The sequence below is a fragment of the Eucalyptus grandis genome, chromosome 6, assembly GCF_016545825.1.
Source record: "Eucalyptus grandis isolate ANBG69807.140 chromosome 6, ASM1654582v1, whole genome shotgun sequence".
In the NCBI taxonomy this organism is placed as follows: Eukaryota; Viridiplantae; Streptophyta; class Magnoliopsida; order Myrtales; family Myrtaceae; genus Eucalyptus; species Eucalyptus grandis.
In genome coordinates this window covers 15147169-15165149 of record NC_052617.1, presented here as the reverse complement: position 1 = coordinate 15165149, position 17981 = coordinate 15147169, and the positions used below count along the sequence as shown (strand labels likewise).

The 17981-nt window shown below is 40.4% G+C and overlaps 2 protein-coding genes across 6 annotated transcripts in view; one reads left to right on the top strand and one right to left on the bottom strand.

Moving 5' to 3' along the window:
• Positions 1 to 14686, bottom strand: part of LOC104448564 (disease resistance protein RPV1) — a 38355-nt gene extending 23669 nt beyond the window's left edge. For all 5 annotated transcript variants that reach the window (XR_005552206.1, XM_039315640.1, XM_039315642.1 and 2 more), the window contains exons 1-2: positions 14584 to 14686; positions 13790 to 14484 (exon numbers count right to left, since the gene is read on the bottom strand). Coding sequence is in view for 4 of the 5 variants with exons in the window: in XM_039315640.1 (XP_039171574.1) it covers positions 13790 to 14283 (494 nt within the window). In the remaining variant the exon portion in view is untranslated. The remainder of the gene's footprint in view (positions 1 to 13789; positions 14485 to 14583) is intronic.
• LOC108954044 (probable gamma-glutamyl hydrolase 3) overlaps positions 1 to 17981 on the top strand; it is a 35974-nt gene that overhangs the window by 5876 nt on the left and 12117 nt on the right. The gene's annotated exons all lie outside the window — the stretch shown is intronic.

The following is a 17981-nucleotide window of genomic DNA, read 5'->3' as shown; positions in this document are numbered from 1 at the left end:
AGGGTGCTGGTGAAGGGCAATGACTGGTGGTGCGGGAGATTTAGGATGCGGGTAATGTAGAGCTAGGATTTTGTTTTTACGAGAAAATGAGATAGCGTTTTGTTTATTTTTAAATTTTGTATTGTTTTGTTAACTTGGTATTTAGGTATTGTCAGATAAAAATTATGAGCGTATCATGATACAAAAGATGTTGCTAGAGATTCATGTTAGCAGTCCACATGGACAAATATTCATCAATAATGAAATAGTTTAACAGAAAGATTAACAGTATTTTATTTGGAAGAAGTAAAAACTTTTGATTTTTAAGAAATTATAAGAAAATTTTTTTTTTATTATAAGAATAAATGAAGTACATTAACTATTTGTAACCCTTCATTTGTTTTGCATTAAATAAATAATTTACAAAATATTTTTCTCAAAATAATCGCTTACAACATGCAGAATAATTAGTTAAGGAAATTGTTATCATTATAGACAATAATTTATGCTTAACTATTTTCATGGACTATAAAAAATTATTGTTTATTTATTTTTGAAACAACATAAGGAATCAATTTTAGGAAAATGCGTTCTAAATCATTTTTTTTAACAAAATAAGTAAAGCTTAAGGCATAAATGAACTTGACACGAGCTAGTGGAATAATATTACTAGAAAATCCGATAATTTCTTTGATTGATTGGAAGATGAATTAGATTGAATATTAATATTAGCCATGCTTGGTGTACGTAGCTCCTAAGAATCCTCTGAGAGTTAAAAACAAGGCCTTGTTTAAATTTTACATTATACGGCTCTTGTCCTTATTTTTGTCATTCTTTATTTATCATTTTTGCTTGATTTAATTTTTATTGCTTGAGCAGCCATAAATATTATCATTTATATCTTTACCAACAGAAAAAAAAACTATCATTTATATGTGTTGAGACTTACTAAACAAAATTGGAGAGATCGAGTGCATATTGTTGTCATGAAAGAGATAAGGCACCGAAAGAACGCTTTGTTACCAAGTTCTTAGACTTGTGAATCTCCGATTCGTAATAGTAAGGGTGACTCCCTTGCCTTACACTGTTCATAACCGATCCGTTATATGTTAGTGGCAGCTTCTAAGTAAATTAAACTAAGTAATTAAAAAAGAAAATCAAGTTATAATCAATAAAGCTCGGGAGAATCAATGCTAATTGTAGGCGCCACCGTGAGTACGACCATTCAAACCACCTCCCTTAGAGATCTCACCTCACAAGGTTTGTGACAACTCTATCGTGAAAATAACGCAAAACTAGCGGATTTTGCAAATCAAGTTTAATGCAAGAAAAAGAAATTACCAGAAAAATCGACAAAGAATAATAAGATCACTAGAGATTTACATGATTTGGTCTAAATATCAATACATACTTTACAAAAAGAGCCAACTACCAATAAATCCACTATGAATCCAAAAATTGTTTGACCGCTCAAGTGTTTTCTAGCCCTTATGCTCAATCAAAACAAACCGTTAATTGTTATCTCACATTTTTTCACAAAGAACTCATTCAAAAAATTCACAGAAAGAAAATTCAAACAGACCTCTTATTGCATAATAATTGAATATAATTTCATCTCTTATATAGAGAAAATTCCAAATAAGGACCCGAAGTGGATTAATTTTCTCAAATAAGGATCCGAAATGAACTTTATATCAGATAAAAACCTAAAGTGGATAAATTGTCTCAAATAAGAACTCGAAGTGATTGAATTAATTCCAAATAAGGACCTAAGCTTGCTGGTCAGCCAAATATTCGCCAGCTATCAAGCATGCAACATTTCCGACGATCGGAGTTTGGGCAATTTTGTCCAAAAAAGAATCTAGGGAAAATTAACAAATCTTAAAATAGAAAAAAAAAAAAAACCTAGGTTTTTTACGGTCTCCCTATTCCTTGTACCCATCCTTTGCAAGATCGAAGTTCTCCTCATTCCTTGTACCCATCCTCCGCAAAGTTGAAGACCCAAATTCTTTACTAGTTGAGGCACGAACTCAAAAACAAGAAGTAAACCATATGCTTTCTTTCTTTGTTTGTGGAGACCCAAATTCTCCACCAGTCGAGCAAGGCAAGGAGCGACGAGAATCGAGTCACGACAATGACCAGGCAACGATTTGATTGAGGAGCAGCAGGGGAGAAGAAAGAAGAAAACGTAAACATTTAAATGAATAACCTAAACTTAATTAATTTAGAATTTTCCATTTTTTTTCCTATCACAAAATCTAACAAAATTGCCAATATTTTAATCACCGGAAAATGCCTGCCGGTGAGCTAAGGTCCTCAATAGAGATTAACTTGATCATTTCGGGTCCTTATTTGATACAAAATTCATTTTGGGTCCTTATTTGAAACAATATGTTTACTTTGGATTCTTATTTGACACAAAGTTCACTTTGAGTCATTATTTGAGAAAATAGATTCACTTCAGGTTTTTATTTGAAATTTTCCCTCTTATATATATGTAATATTTGTATTATTACAGGAAACCTACTCAATTTAGAAAACCAATAAAACTTAAAAGCTATTCAGATGGGGTATCTCTAGGGGTGTGGACCAGGAGCTGCCTGAATGAGGAACCACCTGGTTCTAGGCTGTTCCAAGAGACTTTAGTCGGTTCCGATTCCATAAAATTGAAACTAGTGACGCGCGATTCAGTTCCTAATTCTAGGATAGGGACGGATCGATCGGACCAGATCGATTTCATAAGGAAAAGGGAACTTATTTCCGTTGGTCTGGCTTTTGGGCATCGAATGAGCAGACTTCTGGCAGTCCTTTGCTTTTAATTCGTTCAGAGGGTGGGTTAGGTAATTAAGGCTGAGTACCAACCCTACATATTTGACAAAATAGTGTGAAATGGTTTTTGGGAGTCCCTAACCACAGAACCCCGAAACCAAGAGCATATGGGCCACGTGATGTGGCAGGCCTGTAGCCAAAATGATATAAATGACTCGCGTCAGTTCCCAAGAAATATGAAGATGACAAAACTACGAAGAAAAAGAGCGAAATAAGAAGGGGAAAAATGAAGGCCATGGCTACACCATTTTCCTCTATGAAACTAAAAGTTTCAAGTGCGTATATTCCTTAGATTTCTTCGCTCTCTCTCTCTTTAGAAAAATCCTCTGAAACATCGGGTTGTGGCGAGATCGGCTCTGAGATTTCTGGTGGCTGCACTGTGTGTATGTGTGTGCTCGTGTGGATATGAAGATACAATGCAACGCGTGTGAAACAGCAGAGGCGAGCATCCTCTGCTGCGCCGATGAGGCGGCGGCCTTGCGCTGGTCCCCATCATCTCCGTCCTCTCCGTCCTCTCCGTCCTCTCCGACCTCCGCCTCCCCCTCGCCCGATGGTTCGCCGCCCACCCCAACCCTCCCGTGGCCATACTCTCCGACTTCTTCCTCGGCCGGACCCTCGACTTAGCCAACAAACTCAGTGTCTACCGGTTCCGTTGGATCGCCTGGGAACCGGACCGGACCGATCGGTTCAGTCCGGTCCAGTTCCAGGTCCAGGTCATCCACTTCCCGGTTCCGAAAATTGGGAACCGATTCCCCAGTCCGGTTCCCGGTTCCGGAGTAGAATTGGACTGGAATAGCAACCGATCATCCCTACGTATCTCAGCTCAAACTCCAAACATTCTCAATAATGGCACTCATCTTCGAATTAATATCAATTTTAAAAAGAGCGAACATAAACAAACGGTAGCTATCAGGTTCAAGATGACGGTTGCTTAGCAACATCCATTATGCTCTTGTAATAGCTTGGTTAAAATCTGGAAAGAGATTATTCTATAGACAAATCAATCTCCCATGATGAGTATGCAAAGGAAGAAGAAGGCAAATACAAAAGCTAAAGAAAGAGATGGAAGAACTCGCCATATTTATATTCTCCTACATTTGGGAGGGAAAAAAAGTACAGATGACGCCTCACCTGATAAAAGAAAAATTAATGGCGTACAAGGATTTAATAATCCGTAAGGTTTACAAAAAAAGCTCATTAGGGCTCTTGGCCTCCTTGGGCACCACAAGGGAAAGACATTTAGCCAATAAAAACTCAATTACATGGAGAGGGTTTTACAATTTGTAGATTAGCAATACATTACAATTTGTATTTGGAACTGTAATTTCAGAGAAAATAGTCAAAGTAAAATATAGTCAGTAAGAAAGTCCAAAATTATGGATTGGTCCAAAAATTTAAAGAAGTGAAATTAGTATTTGATCAAAATATACATTCTAGTATTAAAAGTATCACATAAGTTTCTCAAAAACAAAGAATCCACTGACACTACACGTGCAACTTCCGTCGTGAAATGATAGAACGCTGACCGCATTTGACGGTTCTTCTAGAACCTGTAAGAAAGATTTTGTTATGGTGAGTCAGCAAGACACAAAAGCCAGCAAAAATTATTCCCCTGATTATTATGGAGATGTTGGTGCCGCCGGAAATATTCTAGAATTTTAGGTAGGATTAACAAGAGTTTTCATATTCTATTTGGATTTCGATAGGTCTAACCCAAGCTCCGGCAATTGATCAAATCCAGTAGTGATTACCTTCAATTGGAATCAAATCAGAATCATCATCGGAATAATCATCGAAATCATCATCACACACTTGTCGAAGTCCCGGAGGTTGCTCAGGGACATCCAGTATGCTCTCGCGATATCTTTGAGAAGATCCGGAAAGAGATAATTTTATAGACAGATCAATCTCCCCTGGTGAGTATGCAAAGGAAAAAAAGGTAAACGCAAAAGCTAAAGAAAGAGATCAAAGAACTCGCCATATTTAAATTCTCCTACTCTTGGAAAAAACGTACAGGTTTACAGACACTTGTCGACAAAAACTCGAAATGGAGTTGGCAGCCAGGAAAAAGAATGTGGGAGTTCATTGCATTGACTGAATTACAGGGAGAGGGTTTTAGTTTTAGTCTTGCCTAAAACTCTAATTGTAGATTACCAACACATTAAAATTTGTATTTGGAACTATAATTTCAGAGAAAATAGTCAAAGTAAAATATAGTCATTAGGAAAATTGAAAATTATGAATTCGTCCAAAAAGTTAAAAAAGTGAAATTAGTATTTGATACATTCTAGTATTAAAGTGTGGCATAAGTTACTCAAAAACAAAGAATCCACTTACGGTGCACGTGGAATTTTCGCTATCCAATCATTGAGTGCCAACCACATTTGATGGTTCTTAGAGAGCCTGTAAGAAAGATTTTGTTATGGTGAGAAAGCGAAAGATAAAACCAACAAAATTTATTCCCCTGCTTATTTTGGAGATGTTGGTACCAGTGGTGATATTCTAGAATTTTAGATTAGGATTAACATCTATTTGGATTTTGAAGGGTCTAACCCAAGCCCCAGCAATTGATTAAATCTAGTAGTGATTACCTTCCATTCGGAAAATAAGTAGGCCGTCCTATCAAAAGCCAAATCATAAATTCATAGTGCTCGAATAAATTCCATTCATCGAAAGGGTTGGATTGAACCCAACAGACCCCACAGCTTATTACACCTTCATTCACTTTGTAGAGGTCCATATCAATGGAATTTGTGTAGACACAATCGACCTCCCTTGGTGGTTGAAGCTCATGGAAGAATCCATCCCAATCCCCGAGCGATAAGCTAGACCACCTGACTAAAAGATCACCCAACTTTGATGGATTCCACTCGTAAACCAAATGAACACCACACTTTTCCACCTTTAACCCAGGGTTAGTGATCGTAAATGAAGCGACAATATGGTTTGACATTGTCTCCCAATTTGTATCACATGGAAAATGAGTATCTAACACATGACCTAGCCAAAGGCAACCTGAATTGACAAATCTGATGGGAAACTTAAATAAGGGACCTAGCTGATTTCCATCAGCATGGAACCCACAGAAAATGAAGTGGTCATTTTCCAGGTCCTGACAAGGGCTGCTGTTGATTTGTTTAACATATGTGCAGATGGCAAATCCTCTCCAGCTATGGTCATGCCAATTAGGGGGCATGTCTATGCTCAACAAGGGTCCAACTGTCTGGTAGCTGAACCACTCGGGTATTTCACATTGCAGACATGGAGACACCACATAAGTTCCCTGAAAATGTCTTCCGGAACAACAAAAGATGTAATAAAACAACGACAAGGAGTACTTCTGCTGCAAAGTTAAATCAAGATCTTGAGGAAGCAAACTGTAGCAGTTAAGGAAGTAAAATCCTAAGTCAGGTACTGTGCATATAATGAATGGGTTTGATATCCTTTCCAATCTGAGGCAATTCTCAGCCACCACAACCATTGTGCTTTCTGGAAGTCTTGGTAACACTTCAAGCTTTTTGCAACAATTTATTGTGAGAAATTGCAGGCCAGAGACATATTCAATGCTTGCAGTTATGGTAGTAAAAAAGTTTTCGGATACATCTAAAGACCTCAAGGAGGTTAAGGAGTTAATATCACTAGGAATTTCTCCTTCCAGAAGACTGCAGCCACTTAGATCTAACTCTGTCAAAGAGGATAGTCCTAAAAATGAAAACAACCGTGGACGCCTAGAGTTCAGAGCTCTTCTCAGCGTACACATCAGTGTCCTCCAAAAATTTTGTCGCCTTTTACTAACATGAAAGCGTAACTTTTTCAAATTTTGTAAGAATGTCAAGCTGGATGGGAGATGTGTTATGGCACTTTCACTAATATCAAGCTCCTCTAAGCACTCTAAGCCCCCGATGCTCTCAGGAAGTTCTTCAAGATTTGAACATCCAAACAAATTAAGAACTCTAAGAGCTTTCAGATTACCTATACTATCTGGAACTCCTGTGAGGTTTTCACAGTCACTCAAGTCAAGTAGACTGAGTCTTTCTAGATATCCGATTGAAGGATGAACCTGAGATAATGCTTTGCAACCTTTGAGAATTAGCCTCTCTAGATTTGGGACATTTTTGAAGTTTGGAGTCTCCACGAATAATTCAGAACCATTGAGGTTGATAACTTTTAACTTCTCTAAGACCTGCATCTAGGAAGAATTGGTCGAACAATATTATTAGCTTGTTAAACATAATAAAGCGTCTGATGAAGCATACACATGCATGAGTACTAATTACAACCTTTTCCCCTTTCCAAAGGCTGCAAAGGAGGCTATCCTGCATATGGAGTTCGAGAAGATTCTTTGGAAGAAAAGTTGGTGGAAATGATTTAAGACTGCAGTTGTCCCATCGTAGCAGGCGCAGTTCATTTGAAAGGTGATTAAAACTAGAAGAGAGGTGGATGGCATGAACATCAAGAATTCTTAAGTTAGTCATGTTTGTGAAGGGCTCTCCATTCAAGTGCACTGTTCTATAGTCCCCAGATTGCAAGACTATGACTTTGACTTTTCCTGTTCCCTGATAAACAACTCATATAGTGTCAATACATGACTAGCAAGTTTTTTTTTCCTATATCAAATAAGCATGCAAGCAAATTAATTTTGCAGTTACTCACCGAGTTTTTTGACAGAATATGGAATACGTCCTCAAAAAGCCAGACTCGACTTCGTTCTCCTGGCTCTCCAGGAGACTCTCGACGAACAATTTCCCAAGCCATCTTCCTGTAGCAAATCATGCATCCACATTGTGTTATCCACGATTTGGATAAGAGCTCTATTAACAAGGACTTCGATTCCAATATCTGCGTACAAGCCGCAATTGTCGAGAACTTCTGCAACGTAAGGTTTCTCATTTCCCTTGAAATAACAGGCAATATCTAGGAAAATCTCCTTTTCTTTTTGCTGTAGTCCATCATAACTTATCTTAAGCCGGTCAAAAATTCTCCCCTCTGGACATTCTTTGAGTCTGGCCAGTGCACTCTTCCATTGCTTCAAGCTCCTATAGGCCAAAAAGGAACCTAAGACATCAAGGACTAGAGGAAGGCCACCAGCGTATTTAATAACCTGCTTCGTGAGCTCCTTGAACTCTACTGGAGGATGGTTACTTCTAAAAGCTTTTGAACAAAATAGTTGGCGAGCCTCATCAAAGGATAGTCCCTCCACCCAATATATGGAGCTTACTCCATATTGGAGAAGCAAATGTTCATCTCTGGTTGTTATAATGATCCTACTCCCACGTCCAAACCAATCAAGACGTCCTACTAGTTTTTCCAGCTGCTCCTTTTCATCCACGTCATCAAGTATAATGAGAACTTTTTTATGTCGCAGTCGTTCTTTTATCATGTTCGCTCCTCTTTGATCATCCCAGATTCTCAGATTGTCCCATTGGAGAATATCACCAAGAAACTGGTTTTGTAGAGGTACCAGACCATTCTTTTTTGAAATTTCTCTGACATTGGCAAGAAAACAACATCCATCATCAAATTGGCCCTGGATTTTGTCAAAAACTGCTCGTGCAATAGTTGTTTTGCCTATGCCACCCATACCCCACACGCCAATACTGCGTACATCACTCTCGTCTAAGCATAAATATTCAACTACATTTGCAATACAAGAATGCATTCCAACAAGATCACCTACAACATAGGACAGCTGAGGACCCACTTTATTTTCAAGTTCTCTCATGATTTGCTCAATAAACTGTGTCTCATATCTGCAATGAATAAATGCAGATGATTAGTTCCCCAGCGAGCATTAAGGCTGTTTAGTTTTGGAGGAGATAATCACATATTCTAGCTCAGATGAACCAACTGTTATAGATAAAGCCAAATATTTGTTTTTAGGGGTTTTTTCTATCTTTTCTATTAGATTTCCTTTTAGGTTAAAAGTGGTACCTATATATTAGCGATGGCAAAACCCTAGCCGTCAAGACGCTGAAAAAGGAAATAGAGAGGCAAGAAAAAGAGAGAAGAAAAAAGTGAGTTTTTTCTTGATGAGAGTTCTCAATCTCTTTGTGCCCCGATCTTGAGAGAAGATCATCGTTGTATTCCAACTTTTTCGAAGTCTAGTGGATTCGCAGAGTGCCTCTGCGAGGAGACGTAGCCCAAGTTTGGGTGAACTTCGATAACAAATTTTCTGGCGTGTTCATCTGATTCTGCTATTTTATTACTATATTATGTCTAGTGAATTGTTTGCGAGCACTATTTTTCTAGAATTGACGTGCGATTTCATAACAACTGATATCAGAGCTTAGGTTGGCTAGTTGAGAACATCGAGGGTTTTTCGGTGACGTTCGATTGAAAGCAAATAGGATGGCAGAAGATAAAATTAGAATCGATAAGTTCAATGGAGAGGATTTCGGATGGTGGAAACTACAAATAGAGGATTATCTTTATCAAAAGATCTCTATGCACCACTTGAGGGTTGGAAACCCGAGATGGCGGAAGTGGATCCGACAGCAGGCCGGATGGAAAATTCTTGATCGAAAGGCGTTAGGTGCGATTCGTCTAGGGTTGACGAAAAGACAGGGTATCACATCGCGAAAGCAAAACTGCAAAAGAAGCCATGGATATTCTAACGAATATTTTTGAGAAGCCACAGATATTCTAACGAATATTTTTGAGAAGCCATCCACATCAAATCAGGTATTTTTGCTAAAGAAACTGGTTAATATGAAGTTATCTGATAGAGGTTCTGTGGCAGAACATATTAATAGTTTCACGCAGGTCACGGGTCAATTGGAATCTGCAGGCATAAATTTAGATATGAAGTTTTGAGCTTTATTATTTTTATGTTCTCTTCCAGAAAGCTACAATACCGCAGTGCAGGGAATTTCGAGCACCATGAAGGATGATTTAACTCTTAATGATGCTGTGAGTAGTATCATGGATGAAGAGATGCGAAGGAAAGTCTTAGGTGGAGATAATTTTTCTGCATCTACATCTTCAACAGCACTTGTAGTGGAGAACCGTGGAAGAAGTAAAAGTAGAGGAAATTTCAGCGGTCGTGGCGTATCACAATCAAGGGGTAAGAGACATGTTGCAAAAGATGAGTGTTGGTTTTGTCACAAAACCGGACACCGGAGGTTTCAAAGTGTGAAGCCTACAAAAAGAAGCAGCAAGATGAGAATCAAGGTGCTAATGTAGTTAGCGATAAATCTTTGCTAGATAACTTGTGTTTGTCTCAGGGTTTGACTTGACAACGATAAATGGTTTATTGATTCTGGCGCTTCTTTTCATTGCACCTCACAAAGAGACATATTTGATGATTATGCTAGTGGAGATTTTGGACAAGTGGTTGTGGGAAACGGCCACATGTGTCCAATTGTTGGGAAATGAACCGTGACTGTGAGCATCTTAGGTGGAGGACGTCTAGTTTTGCGTGAAACTAGGCATATTCCGGAATTAAAGAAAAATCTGATTTCAACCAGTAAACTTGACCAAGAAGGTTTGGTAATAACCTTTTGCTACGGAGAGTGGAAGATAACCTCAGGGGTAAGAGTAGTAGCAAAGGGAAAGCGTACGGGTACACTTTACCTTATCCAATGAGACAATATCAGTGATATGATTGCAACTACAATGGCTACAGGTAATTTATCTACTATTTGGCATTATCGTTTAGGACATCTTGGTGAAAAAAGTGTAAAGCAGTTACACTCGAGAAAATTACTTCCGGGTTTACGAAAAGTTGAGTTAGATTTTTGTGAGAGTTGCATTTATGAAAAACAGAAGGCTGTTAGTTTTCAATTGAATGGGCGACAAAATAAAGGCCGAAGCTAGAGTTGGTTCATACTTATGTATGGGGACCTGCTCAAGAACTCTCTTATGGTGGTAAGAGATATTTTGTCACATTCATTGATGATGCAACAAGAAAGACTTGGGTCTATGCTCTTAAAGAAAAATCAGAAGTATTCGGGATGTTCATAATGTGAAAGACTATGGTAGAAAAAGAAACAGATTATCATATTAAAGCTTTGAAATCTGATAATGGTGGTGAATACACAAGTAAAGAATTTGCAAATTATTTGAGCCGAGAAGGCATACACGAGCTAAAAACTGTTCCTAGAACTCCTCAAGAGAACGGTGTAGCTGAAAGAATGAACAGAACTATTCTAGAACATGCGAGATGCATGAGACTACATGCAGGTCTCCCGCTACACTTATGGGCCGCTACAGTTGATGCAGCTGTTTATCTTATCAACAGAAGTCCATCTAGTGCGTTGGATGGAGAAATACCACAAGAGCGGTGGTCAAGTAAGAAGATTAATTATTCACATCTAAAGGTGTTTGGTTGTATTGCATATGCTTTAATTGACATGGAGGATAGAAAAAAGCTTGATGCTAAGTCCCAGAAGTGCGTCTTTATCGGATACGGTGGCGACGAGTATGGCTATAGACTTTGGGATTATGAGAATAACAAAGTCATCCGCAGTCGCAATGTGGTATTCCATGAAGAAAATATTTACAAGGATCGTTAGACAGAGACAGAGCATGAGAAGGTAGTACAACCAGAGTATGTTGAATTAGACATAATGCCCGTGAAGATGTTTCCAGTAGATCAAAGTTCACCTGAAAGAGAGGTTAAAGATGAGCCTATTATCAGTGAAGAGGTAGTTCAAGAAGAACGCAGTGATTCGGAGCAAACGAATGACCCTGAAGTACCTGTCTTAAGAAGGTCTACACGTGTAAGAAAGCCAAAGGTAATTTTTTATCCATCGGCTAATATTGTTTTGAGCCATGTCTTATATATAGATTTGGGGGAACCGGAGACTTACGATGAGGCAAAGGCAGACACGTCTCACTTGCAGTGGGAGTGTGCTATGAAAGACGAGATGAACTCGTTACTTCAGAACAAAACTTGGGAGTTGACCAAGTTGCCCACATGTAAAAAAGCTTTATTAAACAAATGGGTGTACATGGTTAAGAATGAAGCAGATGGTAGTATTAGATACAAGGCGAGACTTGTAGTCAAGGGCTTTTCTCAAAAAGAAGGGATCGACTACTCCAAGATATTTTCACATGTAGTGAAAATAACATCAATTAGAGTTCTGCTAAGTATAGTTGCAGTGGAGGATCTTCATCTTGAGCAGTTAGACGTAAAAACAACATTTTTACATGGTGACTTAGATGAAGAATTATACATGGCACAACCTAAGGGTTTTGAAGTCAAAGGTAATGAGCACATGGTATGTCGCTTGAAAAAAAGCTTGTATGGCTTGAAACAAGCTCCGCTACAATGGTACTTAAAATTTGATGGTTTCATGCAAGAAAAAGGATTTGCACACTGTGAGTCTGATCACTGTGTTTATTTTCGCAAATATGATGATGGTGACATTGTGTATCTATCTTTATATGTGGATGACATGCTTGTGGCTAGTTCCAATATGAAGAGAATCGTAGAAGTGAAGAAGATGTTATCATCACAGTTTGCTATGAAAGACTTGGGAGAGGCCAAGAATATTTTAGGCATGAAAATCATCAGAGACAGGGAAAATAAGAAATTATGGTTGTCGCAGAAGACTATGTGAACAAGGTGTTAAAGAGATTTAACATGGACAAGGCAAAACCGGTTGCAAATCCTCTAGCGAGTCACTTCAAACTTTCCAAGGATATGTGTCCAAACACTCAACTTTTGAAAGATGAGATGGCGGTAGTTCCATATGCATCAGCAAAAGTGGGGAGTTTGATGTATGCCATGGTGAGCACGAGACCCGGACATTGCACAAGCAAAGTGGGAGTTGTGAGTCGATATATGCAGAACCCAGGCAGAGAGTATTGGAATGCAGTTAAATGGATGTTGAGATATCTAGCAGGTACTTCCAATTACTCACTTTGTTATGGTGGTACATCTCTAGAGTTGCAGGGTTATGTAGATGCAGATCATTCGGGTGATCGAGATAGTGGTAAGAGTACCACTTTGGATATGTCTTTACATTGCGCAGGTACAACAGCGAGTTGGGTATCTCAACTACAAAAGATAGTGGCTTTATCGACGACGAGGCAGAATATGTAGCGATTATGAAGCCTCCAAGGAAATCATGTGGTTACAAGATTATATGGAGGAGTTGCATCGAAAACAGCCAGTCGGACACTTTGGGAGTGATAGTCAAAGTGCAGTGCACTTAGCAAAGAATGCAGCTTATCACTCAAGAACTAGACATATCAAGAAGTGTTATCACTTTATCAGGTCATCATTGAAAGATAATGAATTAAAGCTACAAAAGATTGATGGCTCGAAGAATCCAGTTGACATGATGACCAAGGTAGTAGATAGAGAGAAGCATATTTTCTGTACTACTACCATTGGTATTACTCCATGTTGATTGATGAGGAGTATCGCAGAGGCACAAGTTTTTCAACTACTATTTTTTGAAGAGGATGGATGCAAAGTTGCTTGGTGCTTGGGTATATTTGTCTTCAAGTGGGAGATTGTTATAGATAAAGCCAAATATTTATTTTTAGGGGCTTTTTTGTCTTTTCTATTAGATTTCTTTTTAGGTTAAAAGTGGTACCTATATATTAGCGATGGCAAAACCCTAACCGTCAAGAGGCTGAAAAAGGAAATAAAGAGGCAAGAAAAAGAGAGAAGAAAAAAGTGAGTTTTTTCTTGATGAGAGTTCTCAATCTCTTTGTGCCCTGATCTTGAGAGAAGATCGTCGTTGTATTCCAACTTTTTCGAAGTCTAGTGGATTCGCAGAGTGCCTTTGCGCGAAGACGTAGCCCAAGTTTGGGTGAACTTCGATAACAAATTTTCTGGCGTGTTCATCTGATTCTGCTATTTTATTATTATATTATGTCTGGTGAATTGTTTGCGAGCACTATTTTTCTGGAATCGACGTGCGATTTCGTAACACCAACATAATACAGAGTATTATGGTCATGACACTCGTGGCATGCAAAACTTAAAGAAAATAAATAATTCCAAGTTAATGGAAGAGAGGCCTACCCATCTTTCAATTCTCTTCCGGCGAGATCAGCTACTTGTCTCAGTGCATCATTCCACCTCTTTATATCTCCCTTGTCGCTCGTATAAGTTTTCTTAGTTTCAGCAAAGTCTCTCCCAAAGTTTCCCCTCAGTTTTCGTATATCAGATGGACTGACCTTGTAGAAGATCGGTATCACTAATCCTTTTTTGATATCCTTGCACTCCATAGCCTTAGCAACTTCTTCCAGGCACCAAGTAGAAGAAGCGTAGTTTTCAGAAAATATAACAAGTACATATCTTGACTTCTCTATTGCCCCCAATATTTCTGGTTTAATACATTTTCCCCTTGGAAGATTTCGGTCATCATCATCTTTAAAGGCCACAATTCCTTTACGCCTTAAAGCATCGTGAAAATGGTCAACAAAGTTTTTGCGGGTATCCTCACCTCTGAAACTCAGGAAGACATCATACTTGTACTGACACTGTTCGTTTTCTGGCCTTGGGAAAGATGCCATATCTTCTTGGACAAATTTTGTAAAGACGAGAAATGAATGCACCTTGTCCTTATAGTAGTCCTCAGAAATAAATCGGGCTTGTGTTGGCAATTCGACAAAGATGAGGAGATTTCAGGGGGTTATATAGGAGCACTGCGTCTGATCTTGTACTTCTGTTCCAGGGCCGAAGGAGATGAATAAGTACAAGTACACGCCCCTTGCCTGATCATTTGATTTGATGAATTACTGTATATCACCCAAGAAAACAAAAAGAAAAAAAGAAAAAAGAGAGAGAGAGGAAGAAGAGAGTTTCAGACATACCCTGTAAGATGAACGTGACTTTTACCCAAGGCTAGAGGCTGAATCTTGACTAATTTCTTCTTCGGGAACTTCATGATGTTATGACATGAACCATCAATTTGCAAAGCAAAGTAACAAAACAACAAAACAAAAATGAGAGAGACTCTAAAAAGTGGAACTTATCGGGCAAATGGAGCACTTCTAAGAGCAGAAAATGGTCAGATCAGCACAAAATCAACGCGCATTTAACATCACGAAAATTCTTGGAGGAAGATAATCAAAGGAAATGGCAGTTTGCACATCTGGAGCTAAGAAACGGTAAAATACGCGCGACGATTAACAAACGAGGAGCGGCTAAACTCAGAAACAAGCAGAGGACAGAGAAAACCTTAAGAACGGAGTAAGCTTGAGTCCGAGCGAAAGAGACGAATGCAGAAGCCGGTCGAAGCTGTCGAGACTTTGAGCTTGAGAGAAAGACTAAGATGCAGCGGAAGCTGTTCATGCGAAGGATTGCTCAAGTCAAGTCAAAACCCTCACCAGAAAAGATGATTGGTTATCGTTTTGCCAATTATTATATTTGTATGTTACTTCGTGAATAATTAATTAATTAATGGTATAACCGATTCCTTAAGAGTTAAGGTTTTTCTTCTCCTCCAAACCAAAGACCGTTCATGTATGAGCGCAGAGAAAAAGGGCAACAGAACAAAGTAACATAACAAAAATGAAAGAGACTCTAAAAAGTGAAACTTGTCAGGCAATTGAAGCACTTCTAAGGGCAGAAATGGTCAGATCGGCACAAAATCAACGAGCATTTAACGTTACGAAAATTCCTGGAAGAAGACAATCAAAGGAACTGGCAGTTTGCACATCTAGAGCTAAGAAACGGTGAAATACATGCGACGATTAACAAACGAGGAACCGCTAAATTCAGAAACAAGTGGAGGACAGAGAAAACCTCAACAGCGGAAGAAGCCTGAGTCCGAGCGAAGAGACGAATGCAGAAGCCGATCGAAGTTGTCCAGAGTCTGGGCTTGAGGGTAACGACTACGATCCAGCGGAAGCTGTTTATACGAAGGATTGCCCAAGCCAAGTCAACCCCCTCACCAGAAAAGCTGTTTATATTAAGGGTTTTTCTTATCCTCCAAACCAGGAAAGAGAAAATATTAGGTACCCTCAAAGGACCACGTCATCGGTGCTTTGAACGATTCACCGTTCGACACATGTCCAGCGGCAGGTCCACGTCGGCCCTCTTCACTTTTCAGTGCGCTTCTCTCGAGAAAATATTAGGTACCCTCAAAAGACCACATCATCGGTGCTCTGAACGATTCACCGTTCCACACATGTCCAGCGGCAGGTCCACGTCGGCCCTCTTCGCTTTTCGGTGCGCTTCTCTCTCTCCTCTCTCTTCTCACTCTCTCCCAAGTAACTCCGCGGCTGGTGGCTCGGCTCGGCTGAGCAGAAGAAAGCACGGATAATAAATGCGCAACATCCCGCTTAAAATTTCTCTCTTCTCACTTGAATACTTTCTGGACTCTCTCTCCTCGTGGACGAGCTGCACTTCCTCTGTTTCCTTCTCAGCGCATTCCACCCCTCCGCCTCCGCCTCTCGCCTCCGCCTCTCCAAGAAGCCTCACCGGTCATCTACCTCGGCCCGTCGCCTCCTCCAGAGCCCCATCGATCGTAGCTAGTTCCCGGACACCCTTCGCCTCCAACTATTTCCAACGCCGAGATCGAGCATAAAGTTTGTGCTCGCGTTGTTCTCTCGGCAACTTTTGGCCTCCGTCCGATTGCCTCCCTCCGACGAACTACTCGTCATCAACTCCGACTCCGAACCGCCGCCGCCGCCGATGGTGTCCTTCATCTCTGACATCTGCTCGTTCTCCCCCTCCCTCAGGCCGAAGACGCTGTCGGCCTCCGCCGCGAAGCCGTTGGCCTCCGGCAGTGGGGAGGCGGCCTCGGTCTCGTTCCCGAGCGGCACCAGGCTCCCCGCCGTTGACCGGGTGCTGTCCCCGCGCCGCCCGATCGGTTGCGAGGGAGATCTCGGTGTGTACTGGCGGGGCCGACGGCGCGGCGAAGAAGGAGAGGCGCGGGCTAGAGGGCTAGAGCTCGCCGTGGACGAGGTACGTGGGTGGCTGCACCAACACCGGATTTAGGGCTTTTCCTTGGACGCGAGCCGAATCGGGTTCACGGACGAGTTCGTGGAGAAGATGGAGCCTCGGTTCCAGGCCGCGTTCAAGGCGATGGAGGAGCTGGAGAAGGGCGCGATCGTGAACCCGGCCTGGACGAGGGCCGCATGATCGGGCATTACGGTTGAGGAAGTCGAACTCGCGCCGGCCCGGTTCCCGATGCACGCTCGACGCCGTCTACAATTTCGCTGCCGACGTGGTCAGCGGTGAGGCCAGTTCTGGAATTCCGGTCGTTGTTGCTCTCCATGTGGTAAGAAAGTTCGTAGTTCCCTGTGTTCTTTTTTTTTTTTCTTTCCTGGGAATCGGTTTGCCGTCGTAGATGCCTGTGTCAGTTTTTTGGTAAACGCCAGCATTGTAGCTTGAGAAGAGCGTGAGCTGGGGATAAATTGAATTGGTTTCTAGTTGAAGAGATGGAGAGCTCGTTTACGTATTATTCACTTGAAATGGCCGTGTATGGAAATTTCCGACTCTAAGACGCAGTAATTTCAAAATTTTCTTTAGGTTTTCCGATTAATGTCAGCATGAAATTCGGTTTTTGATCGTTGGTTTTCTTTTAGTGTGCTTAGCTGATTGCATTGGACACGGATGGATTGATTGACTTGATTATGTTTGACGCTTAATTTGCAGATTAAGCCCCCTCTTACTTCTCCCATGGATCGCTTTCTCTCTCGCCCTTTCAGTTGGAATAGGAGGTTCAGCTCTTGGGCCACGGTTTGTTGCAGAGGCATTGACTCCCAGTAATCCTCCATTTAATTGTTAAAGACCAGAGTTTCCATCCTCCTCTCACAATCTACCCTTAAGGTATTTAGCTTTATGGAATGTGCTGCTCTTTTAACGTTTTATACCTTCATTGATCTATCCATTTAAGTTGTCGGTGGATGCACATTGCACCGTTGATAGTGGAGGTGAGCACAGCCCTTTTTCATTCAGTTGGGCACATAACCAAACAAACTGCATTAATACGGTTTACCAAACCAAACCACACTATGTTCTTTTTGGTAACTTTTACTCCATCCTATTTTTCAAAGCAAGCTGAGCTGGTCACTTCCTTTGGTTTTATTGGCAAATGGTGCGGCAAGCCAGACTCTGTTTTTGCTTAGCGCATTCCTTCCCCCTCAACAAAAAAGAGTCCCTCTAAAATCTATGGCATGGACAAATATGTGCACTATTTGGTGGTTTAAATAAGAACCTAACCTAGCTCTTCACCGTATGTCATTTTTTATTGTCTTTATTA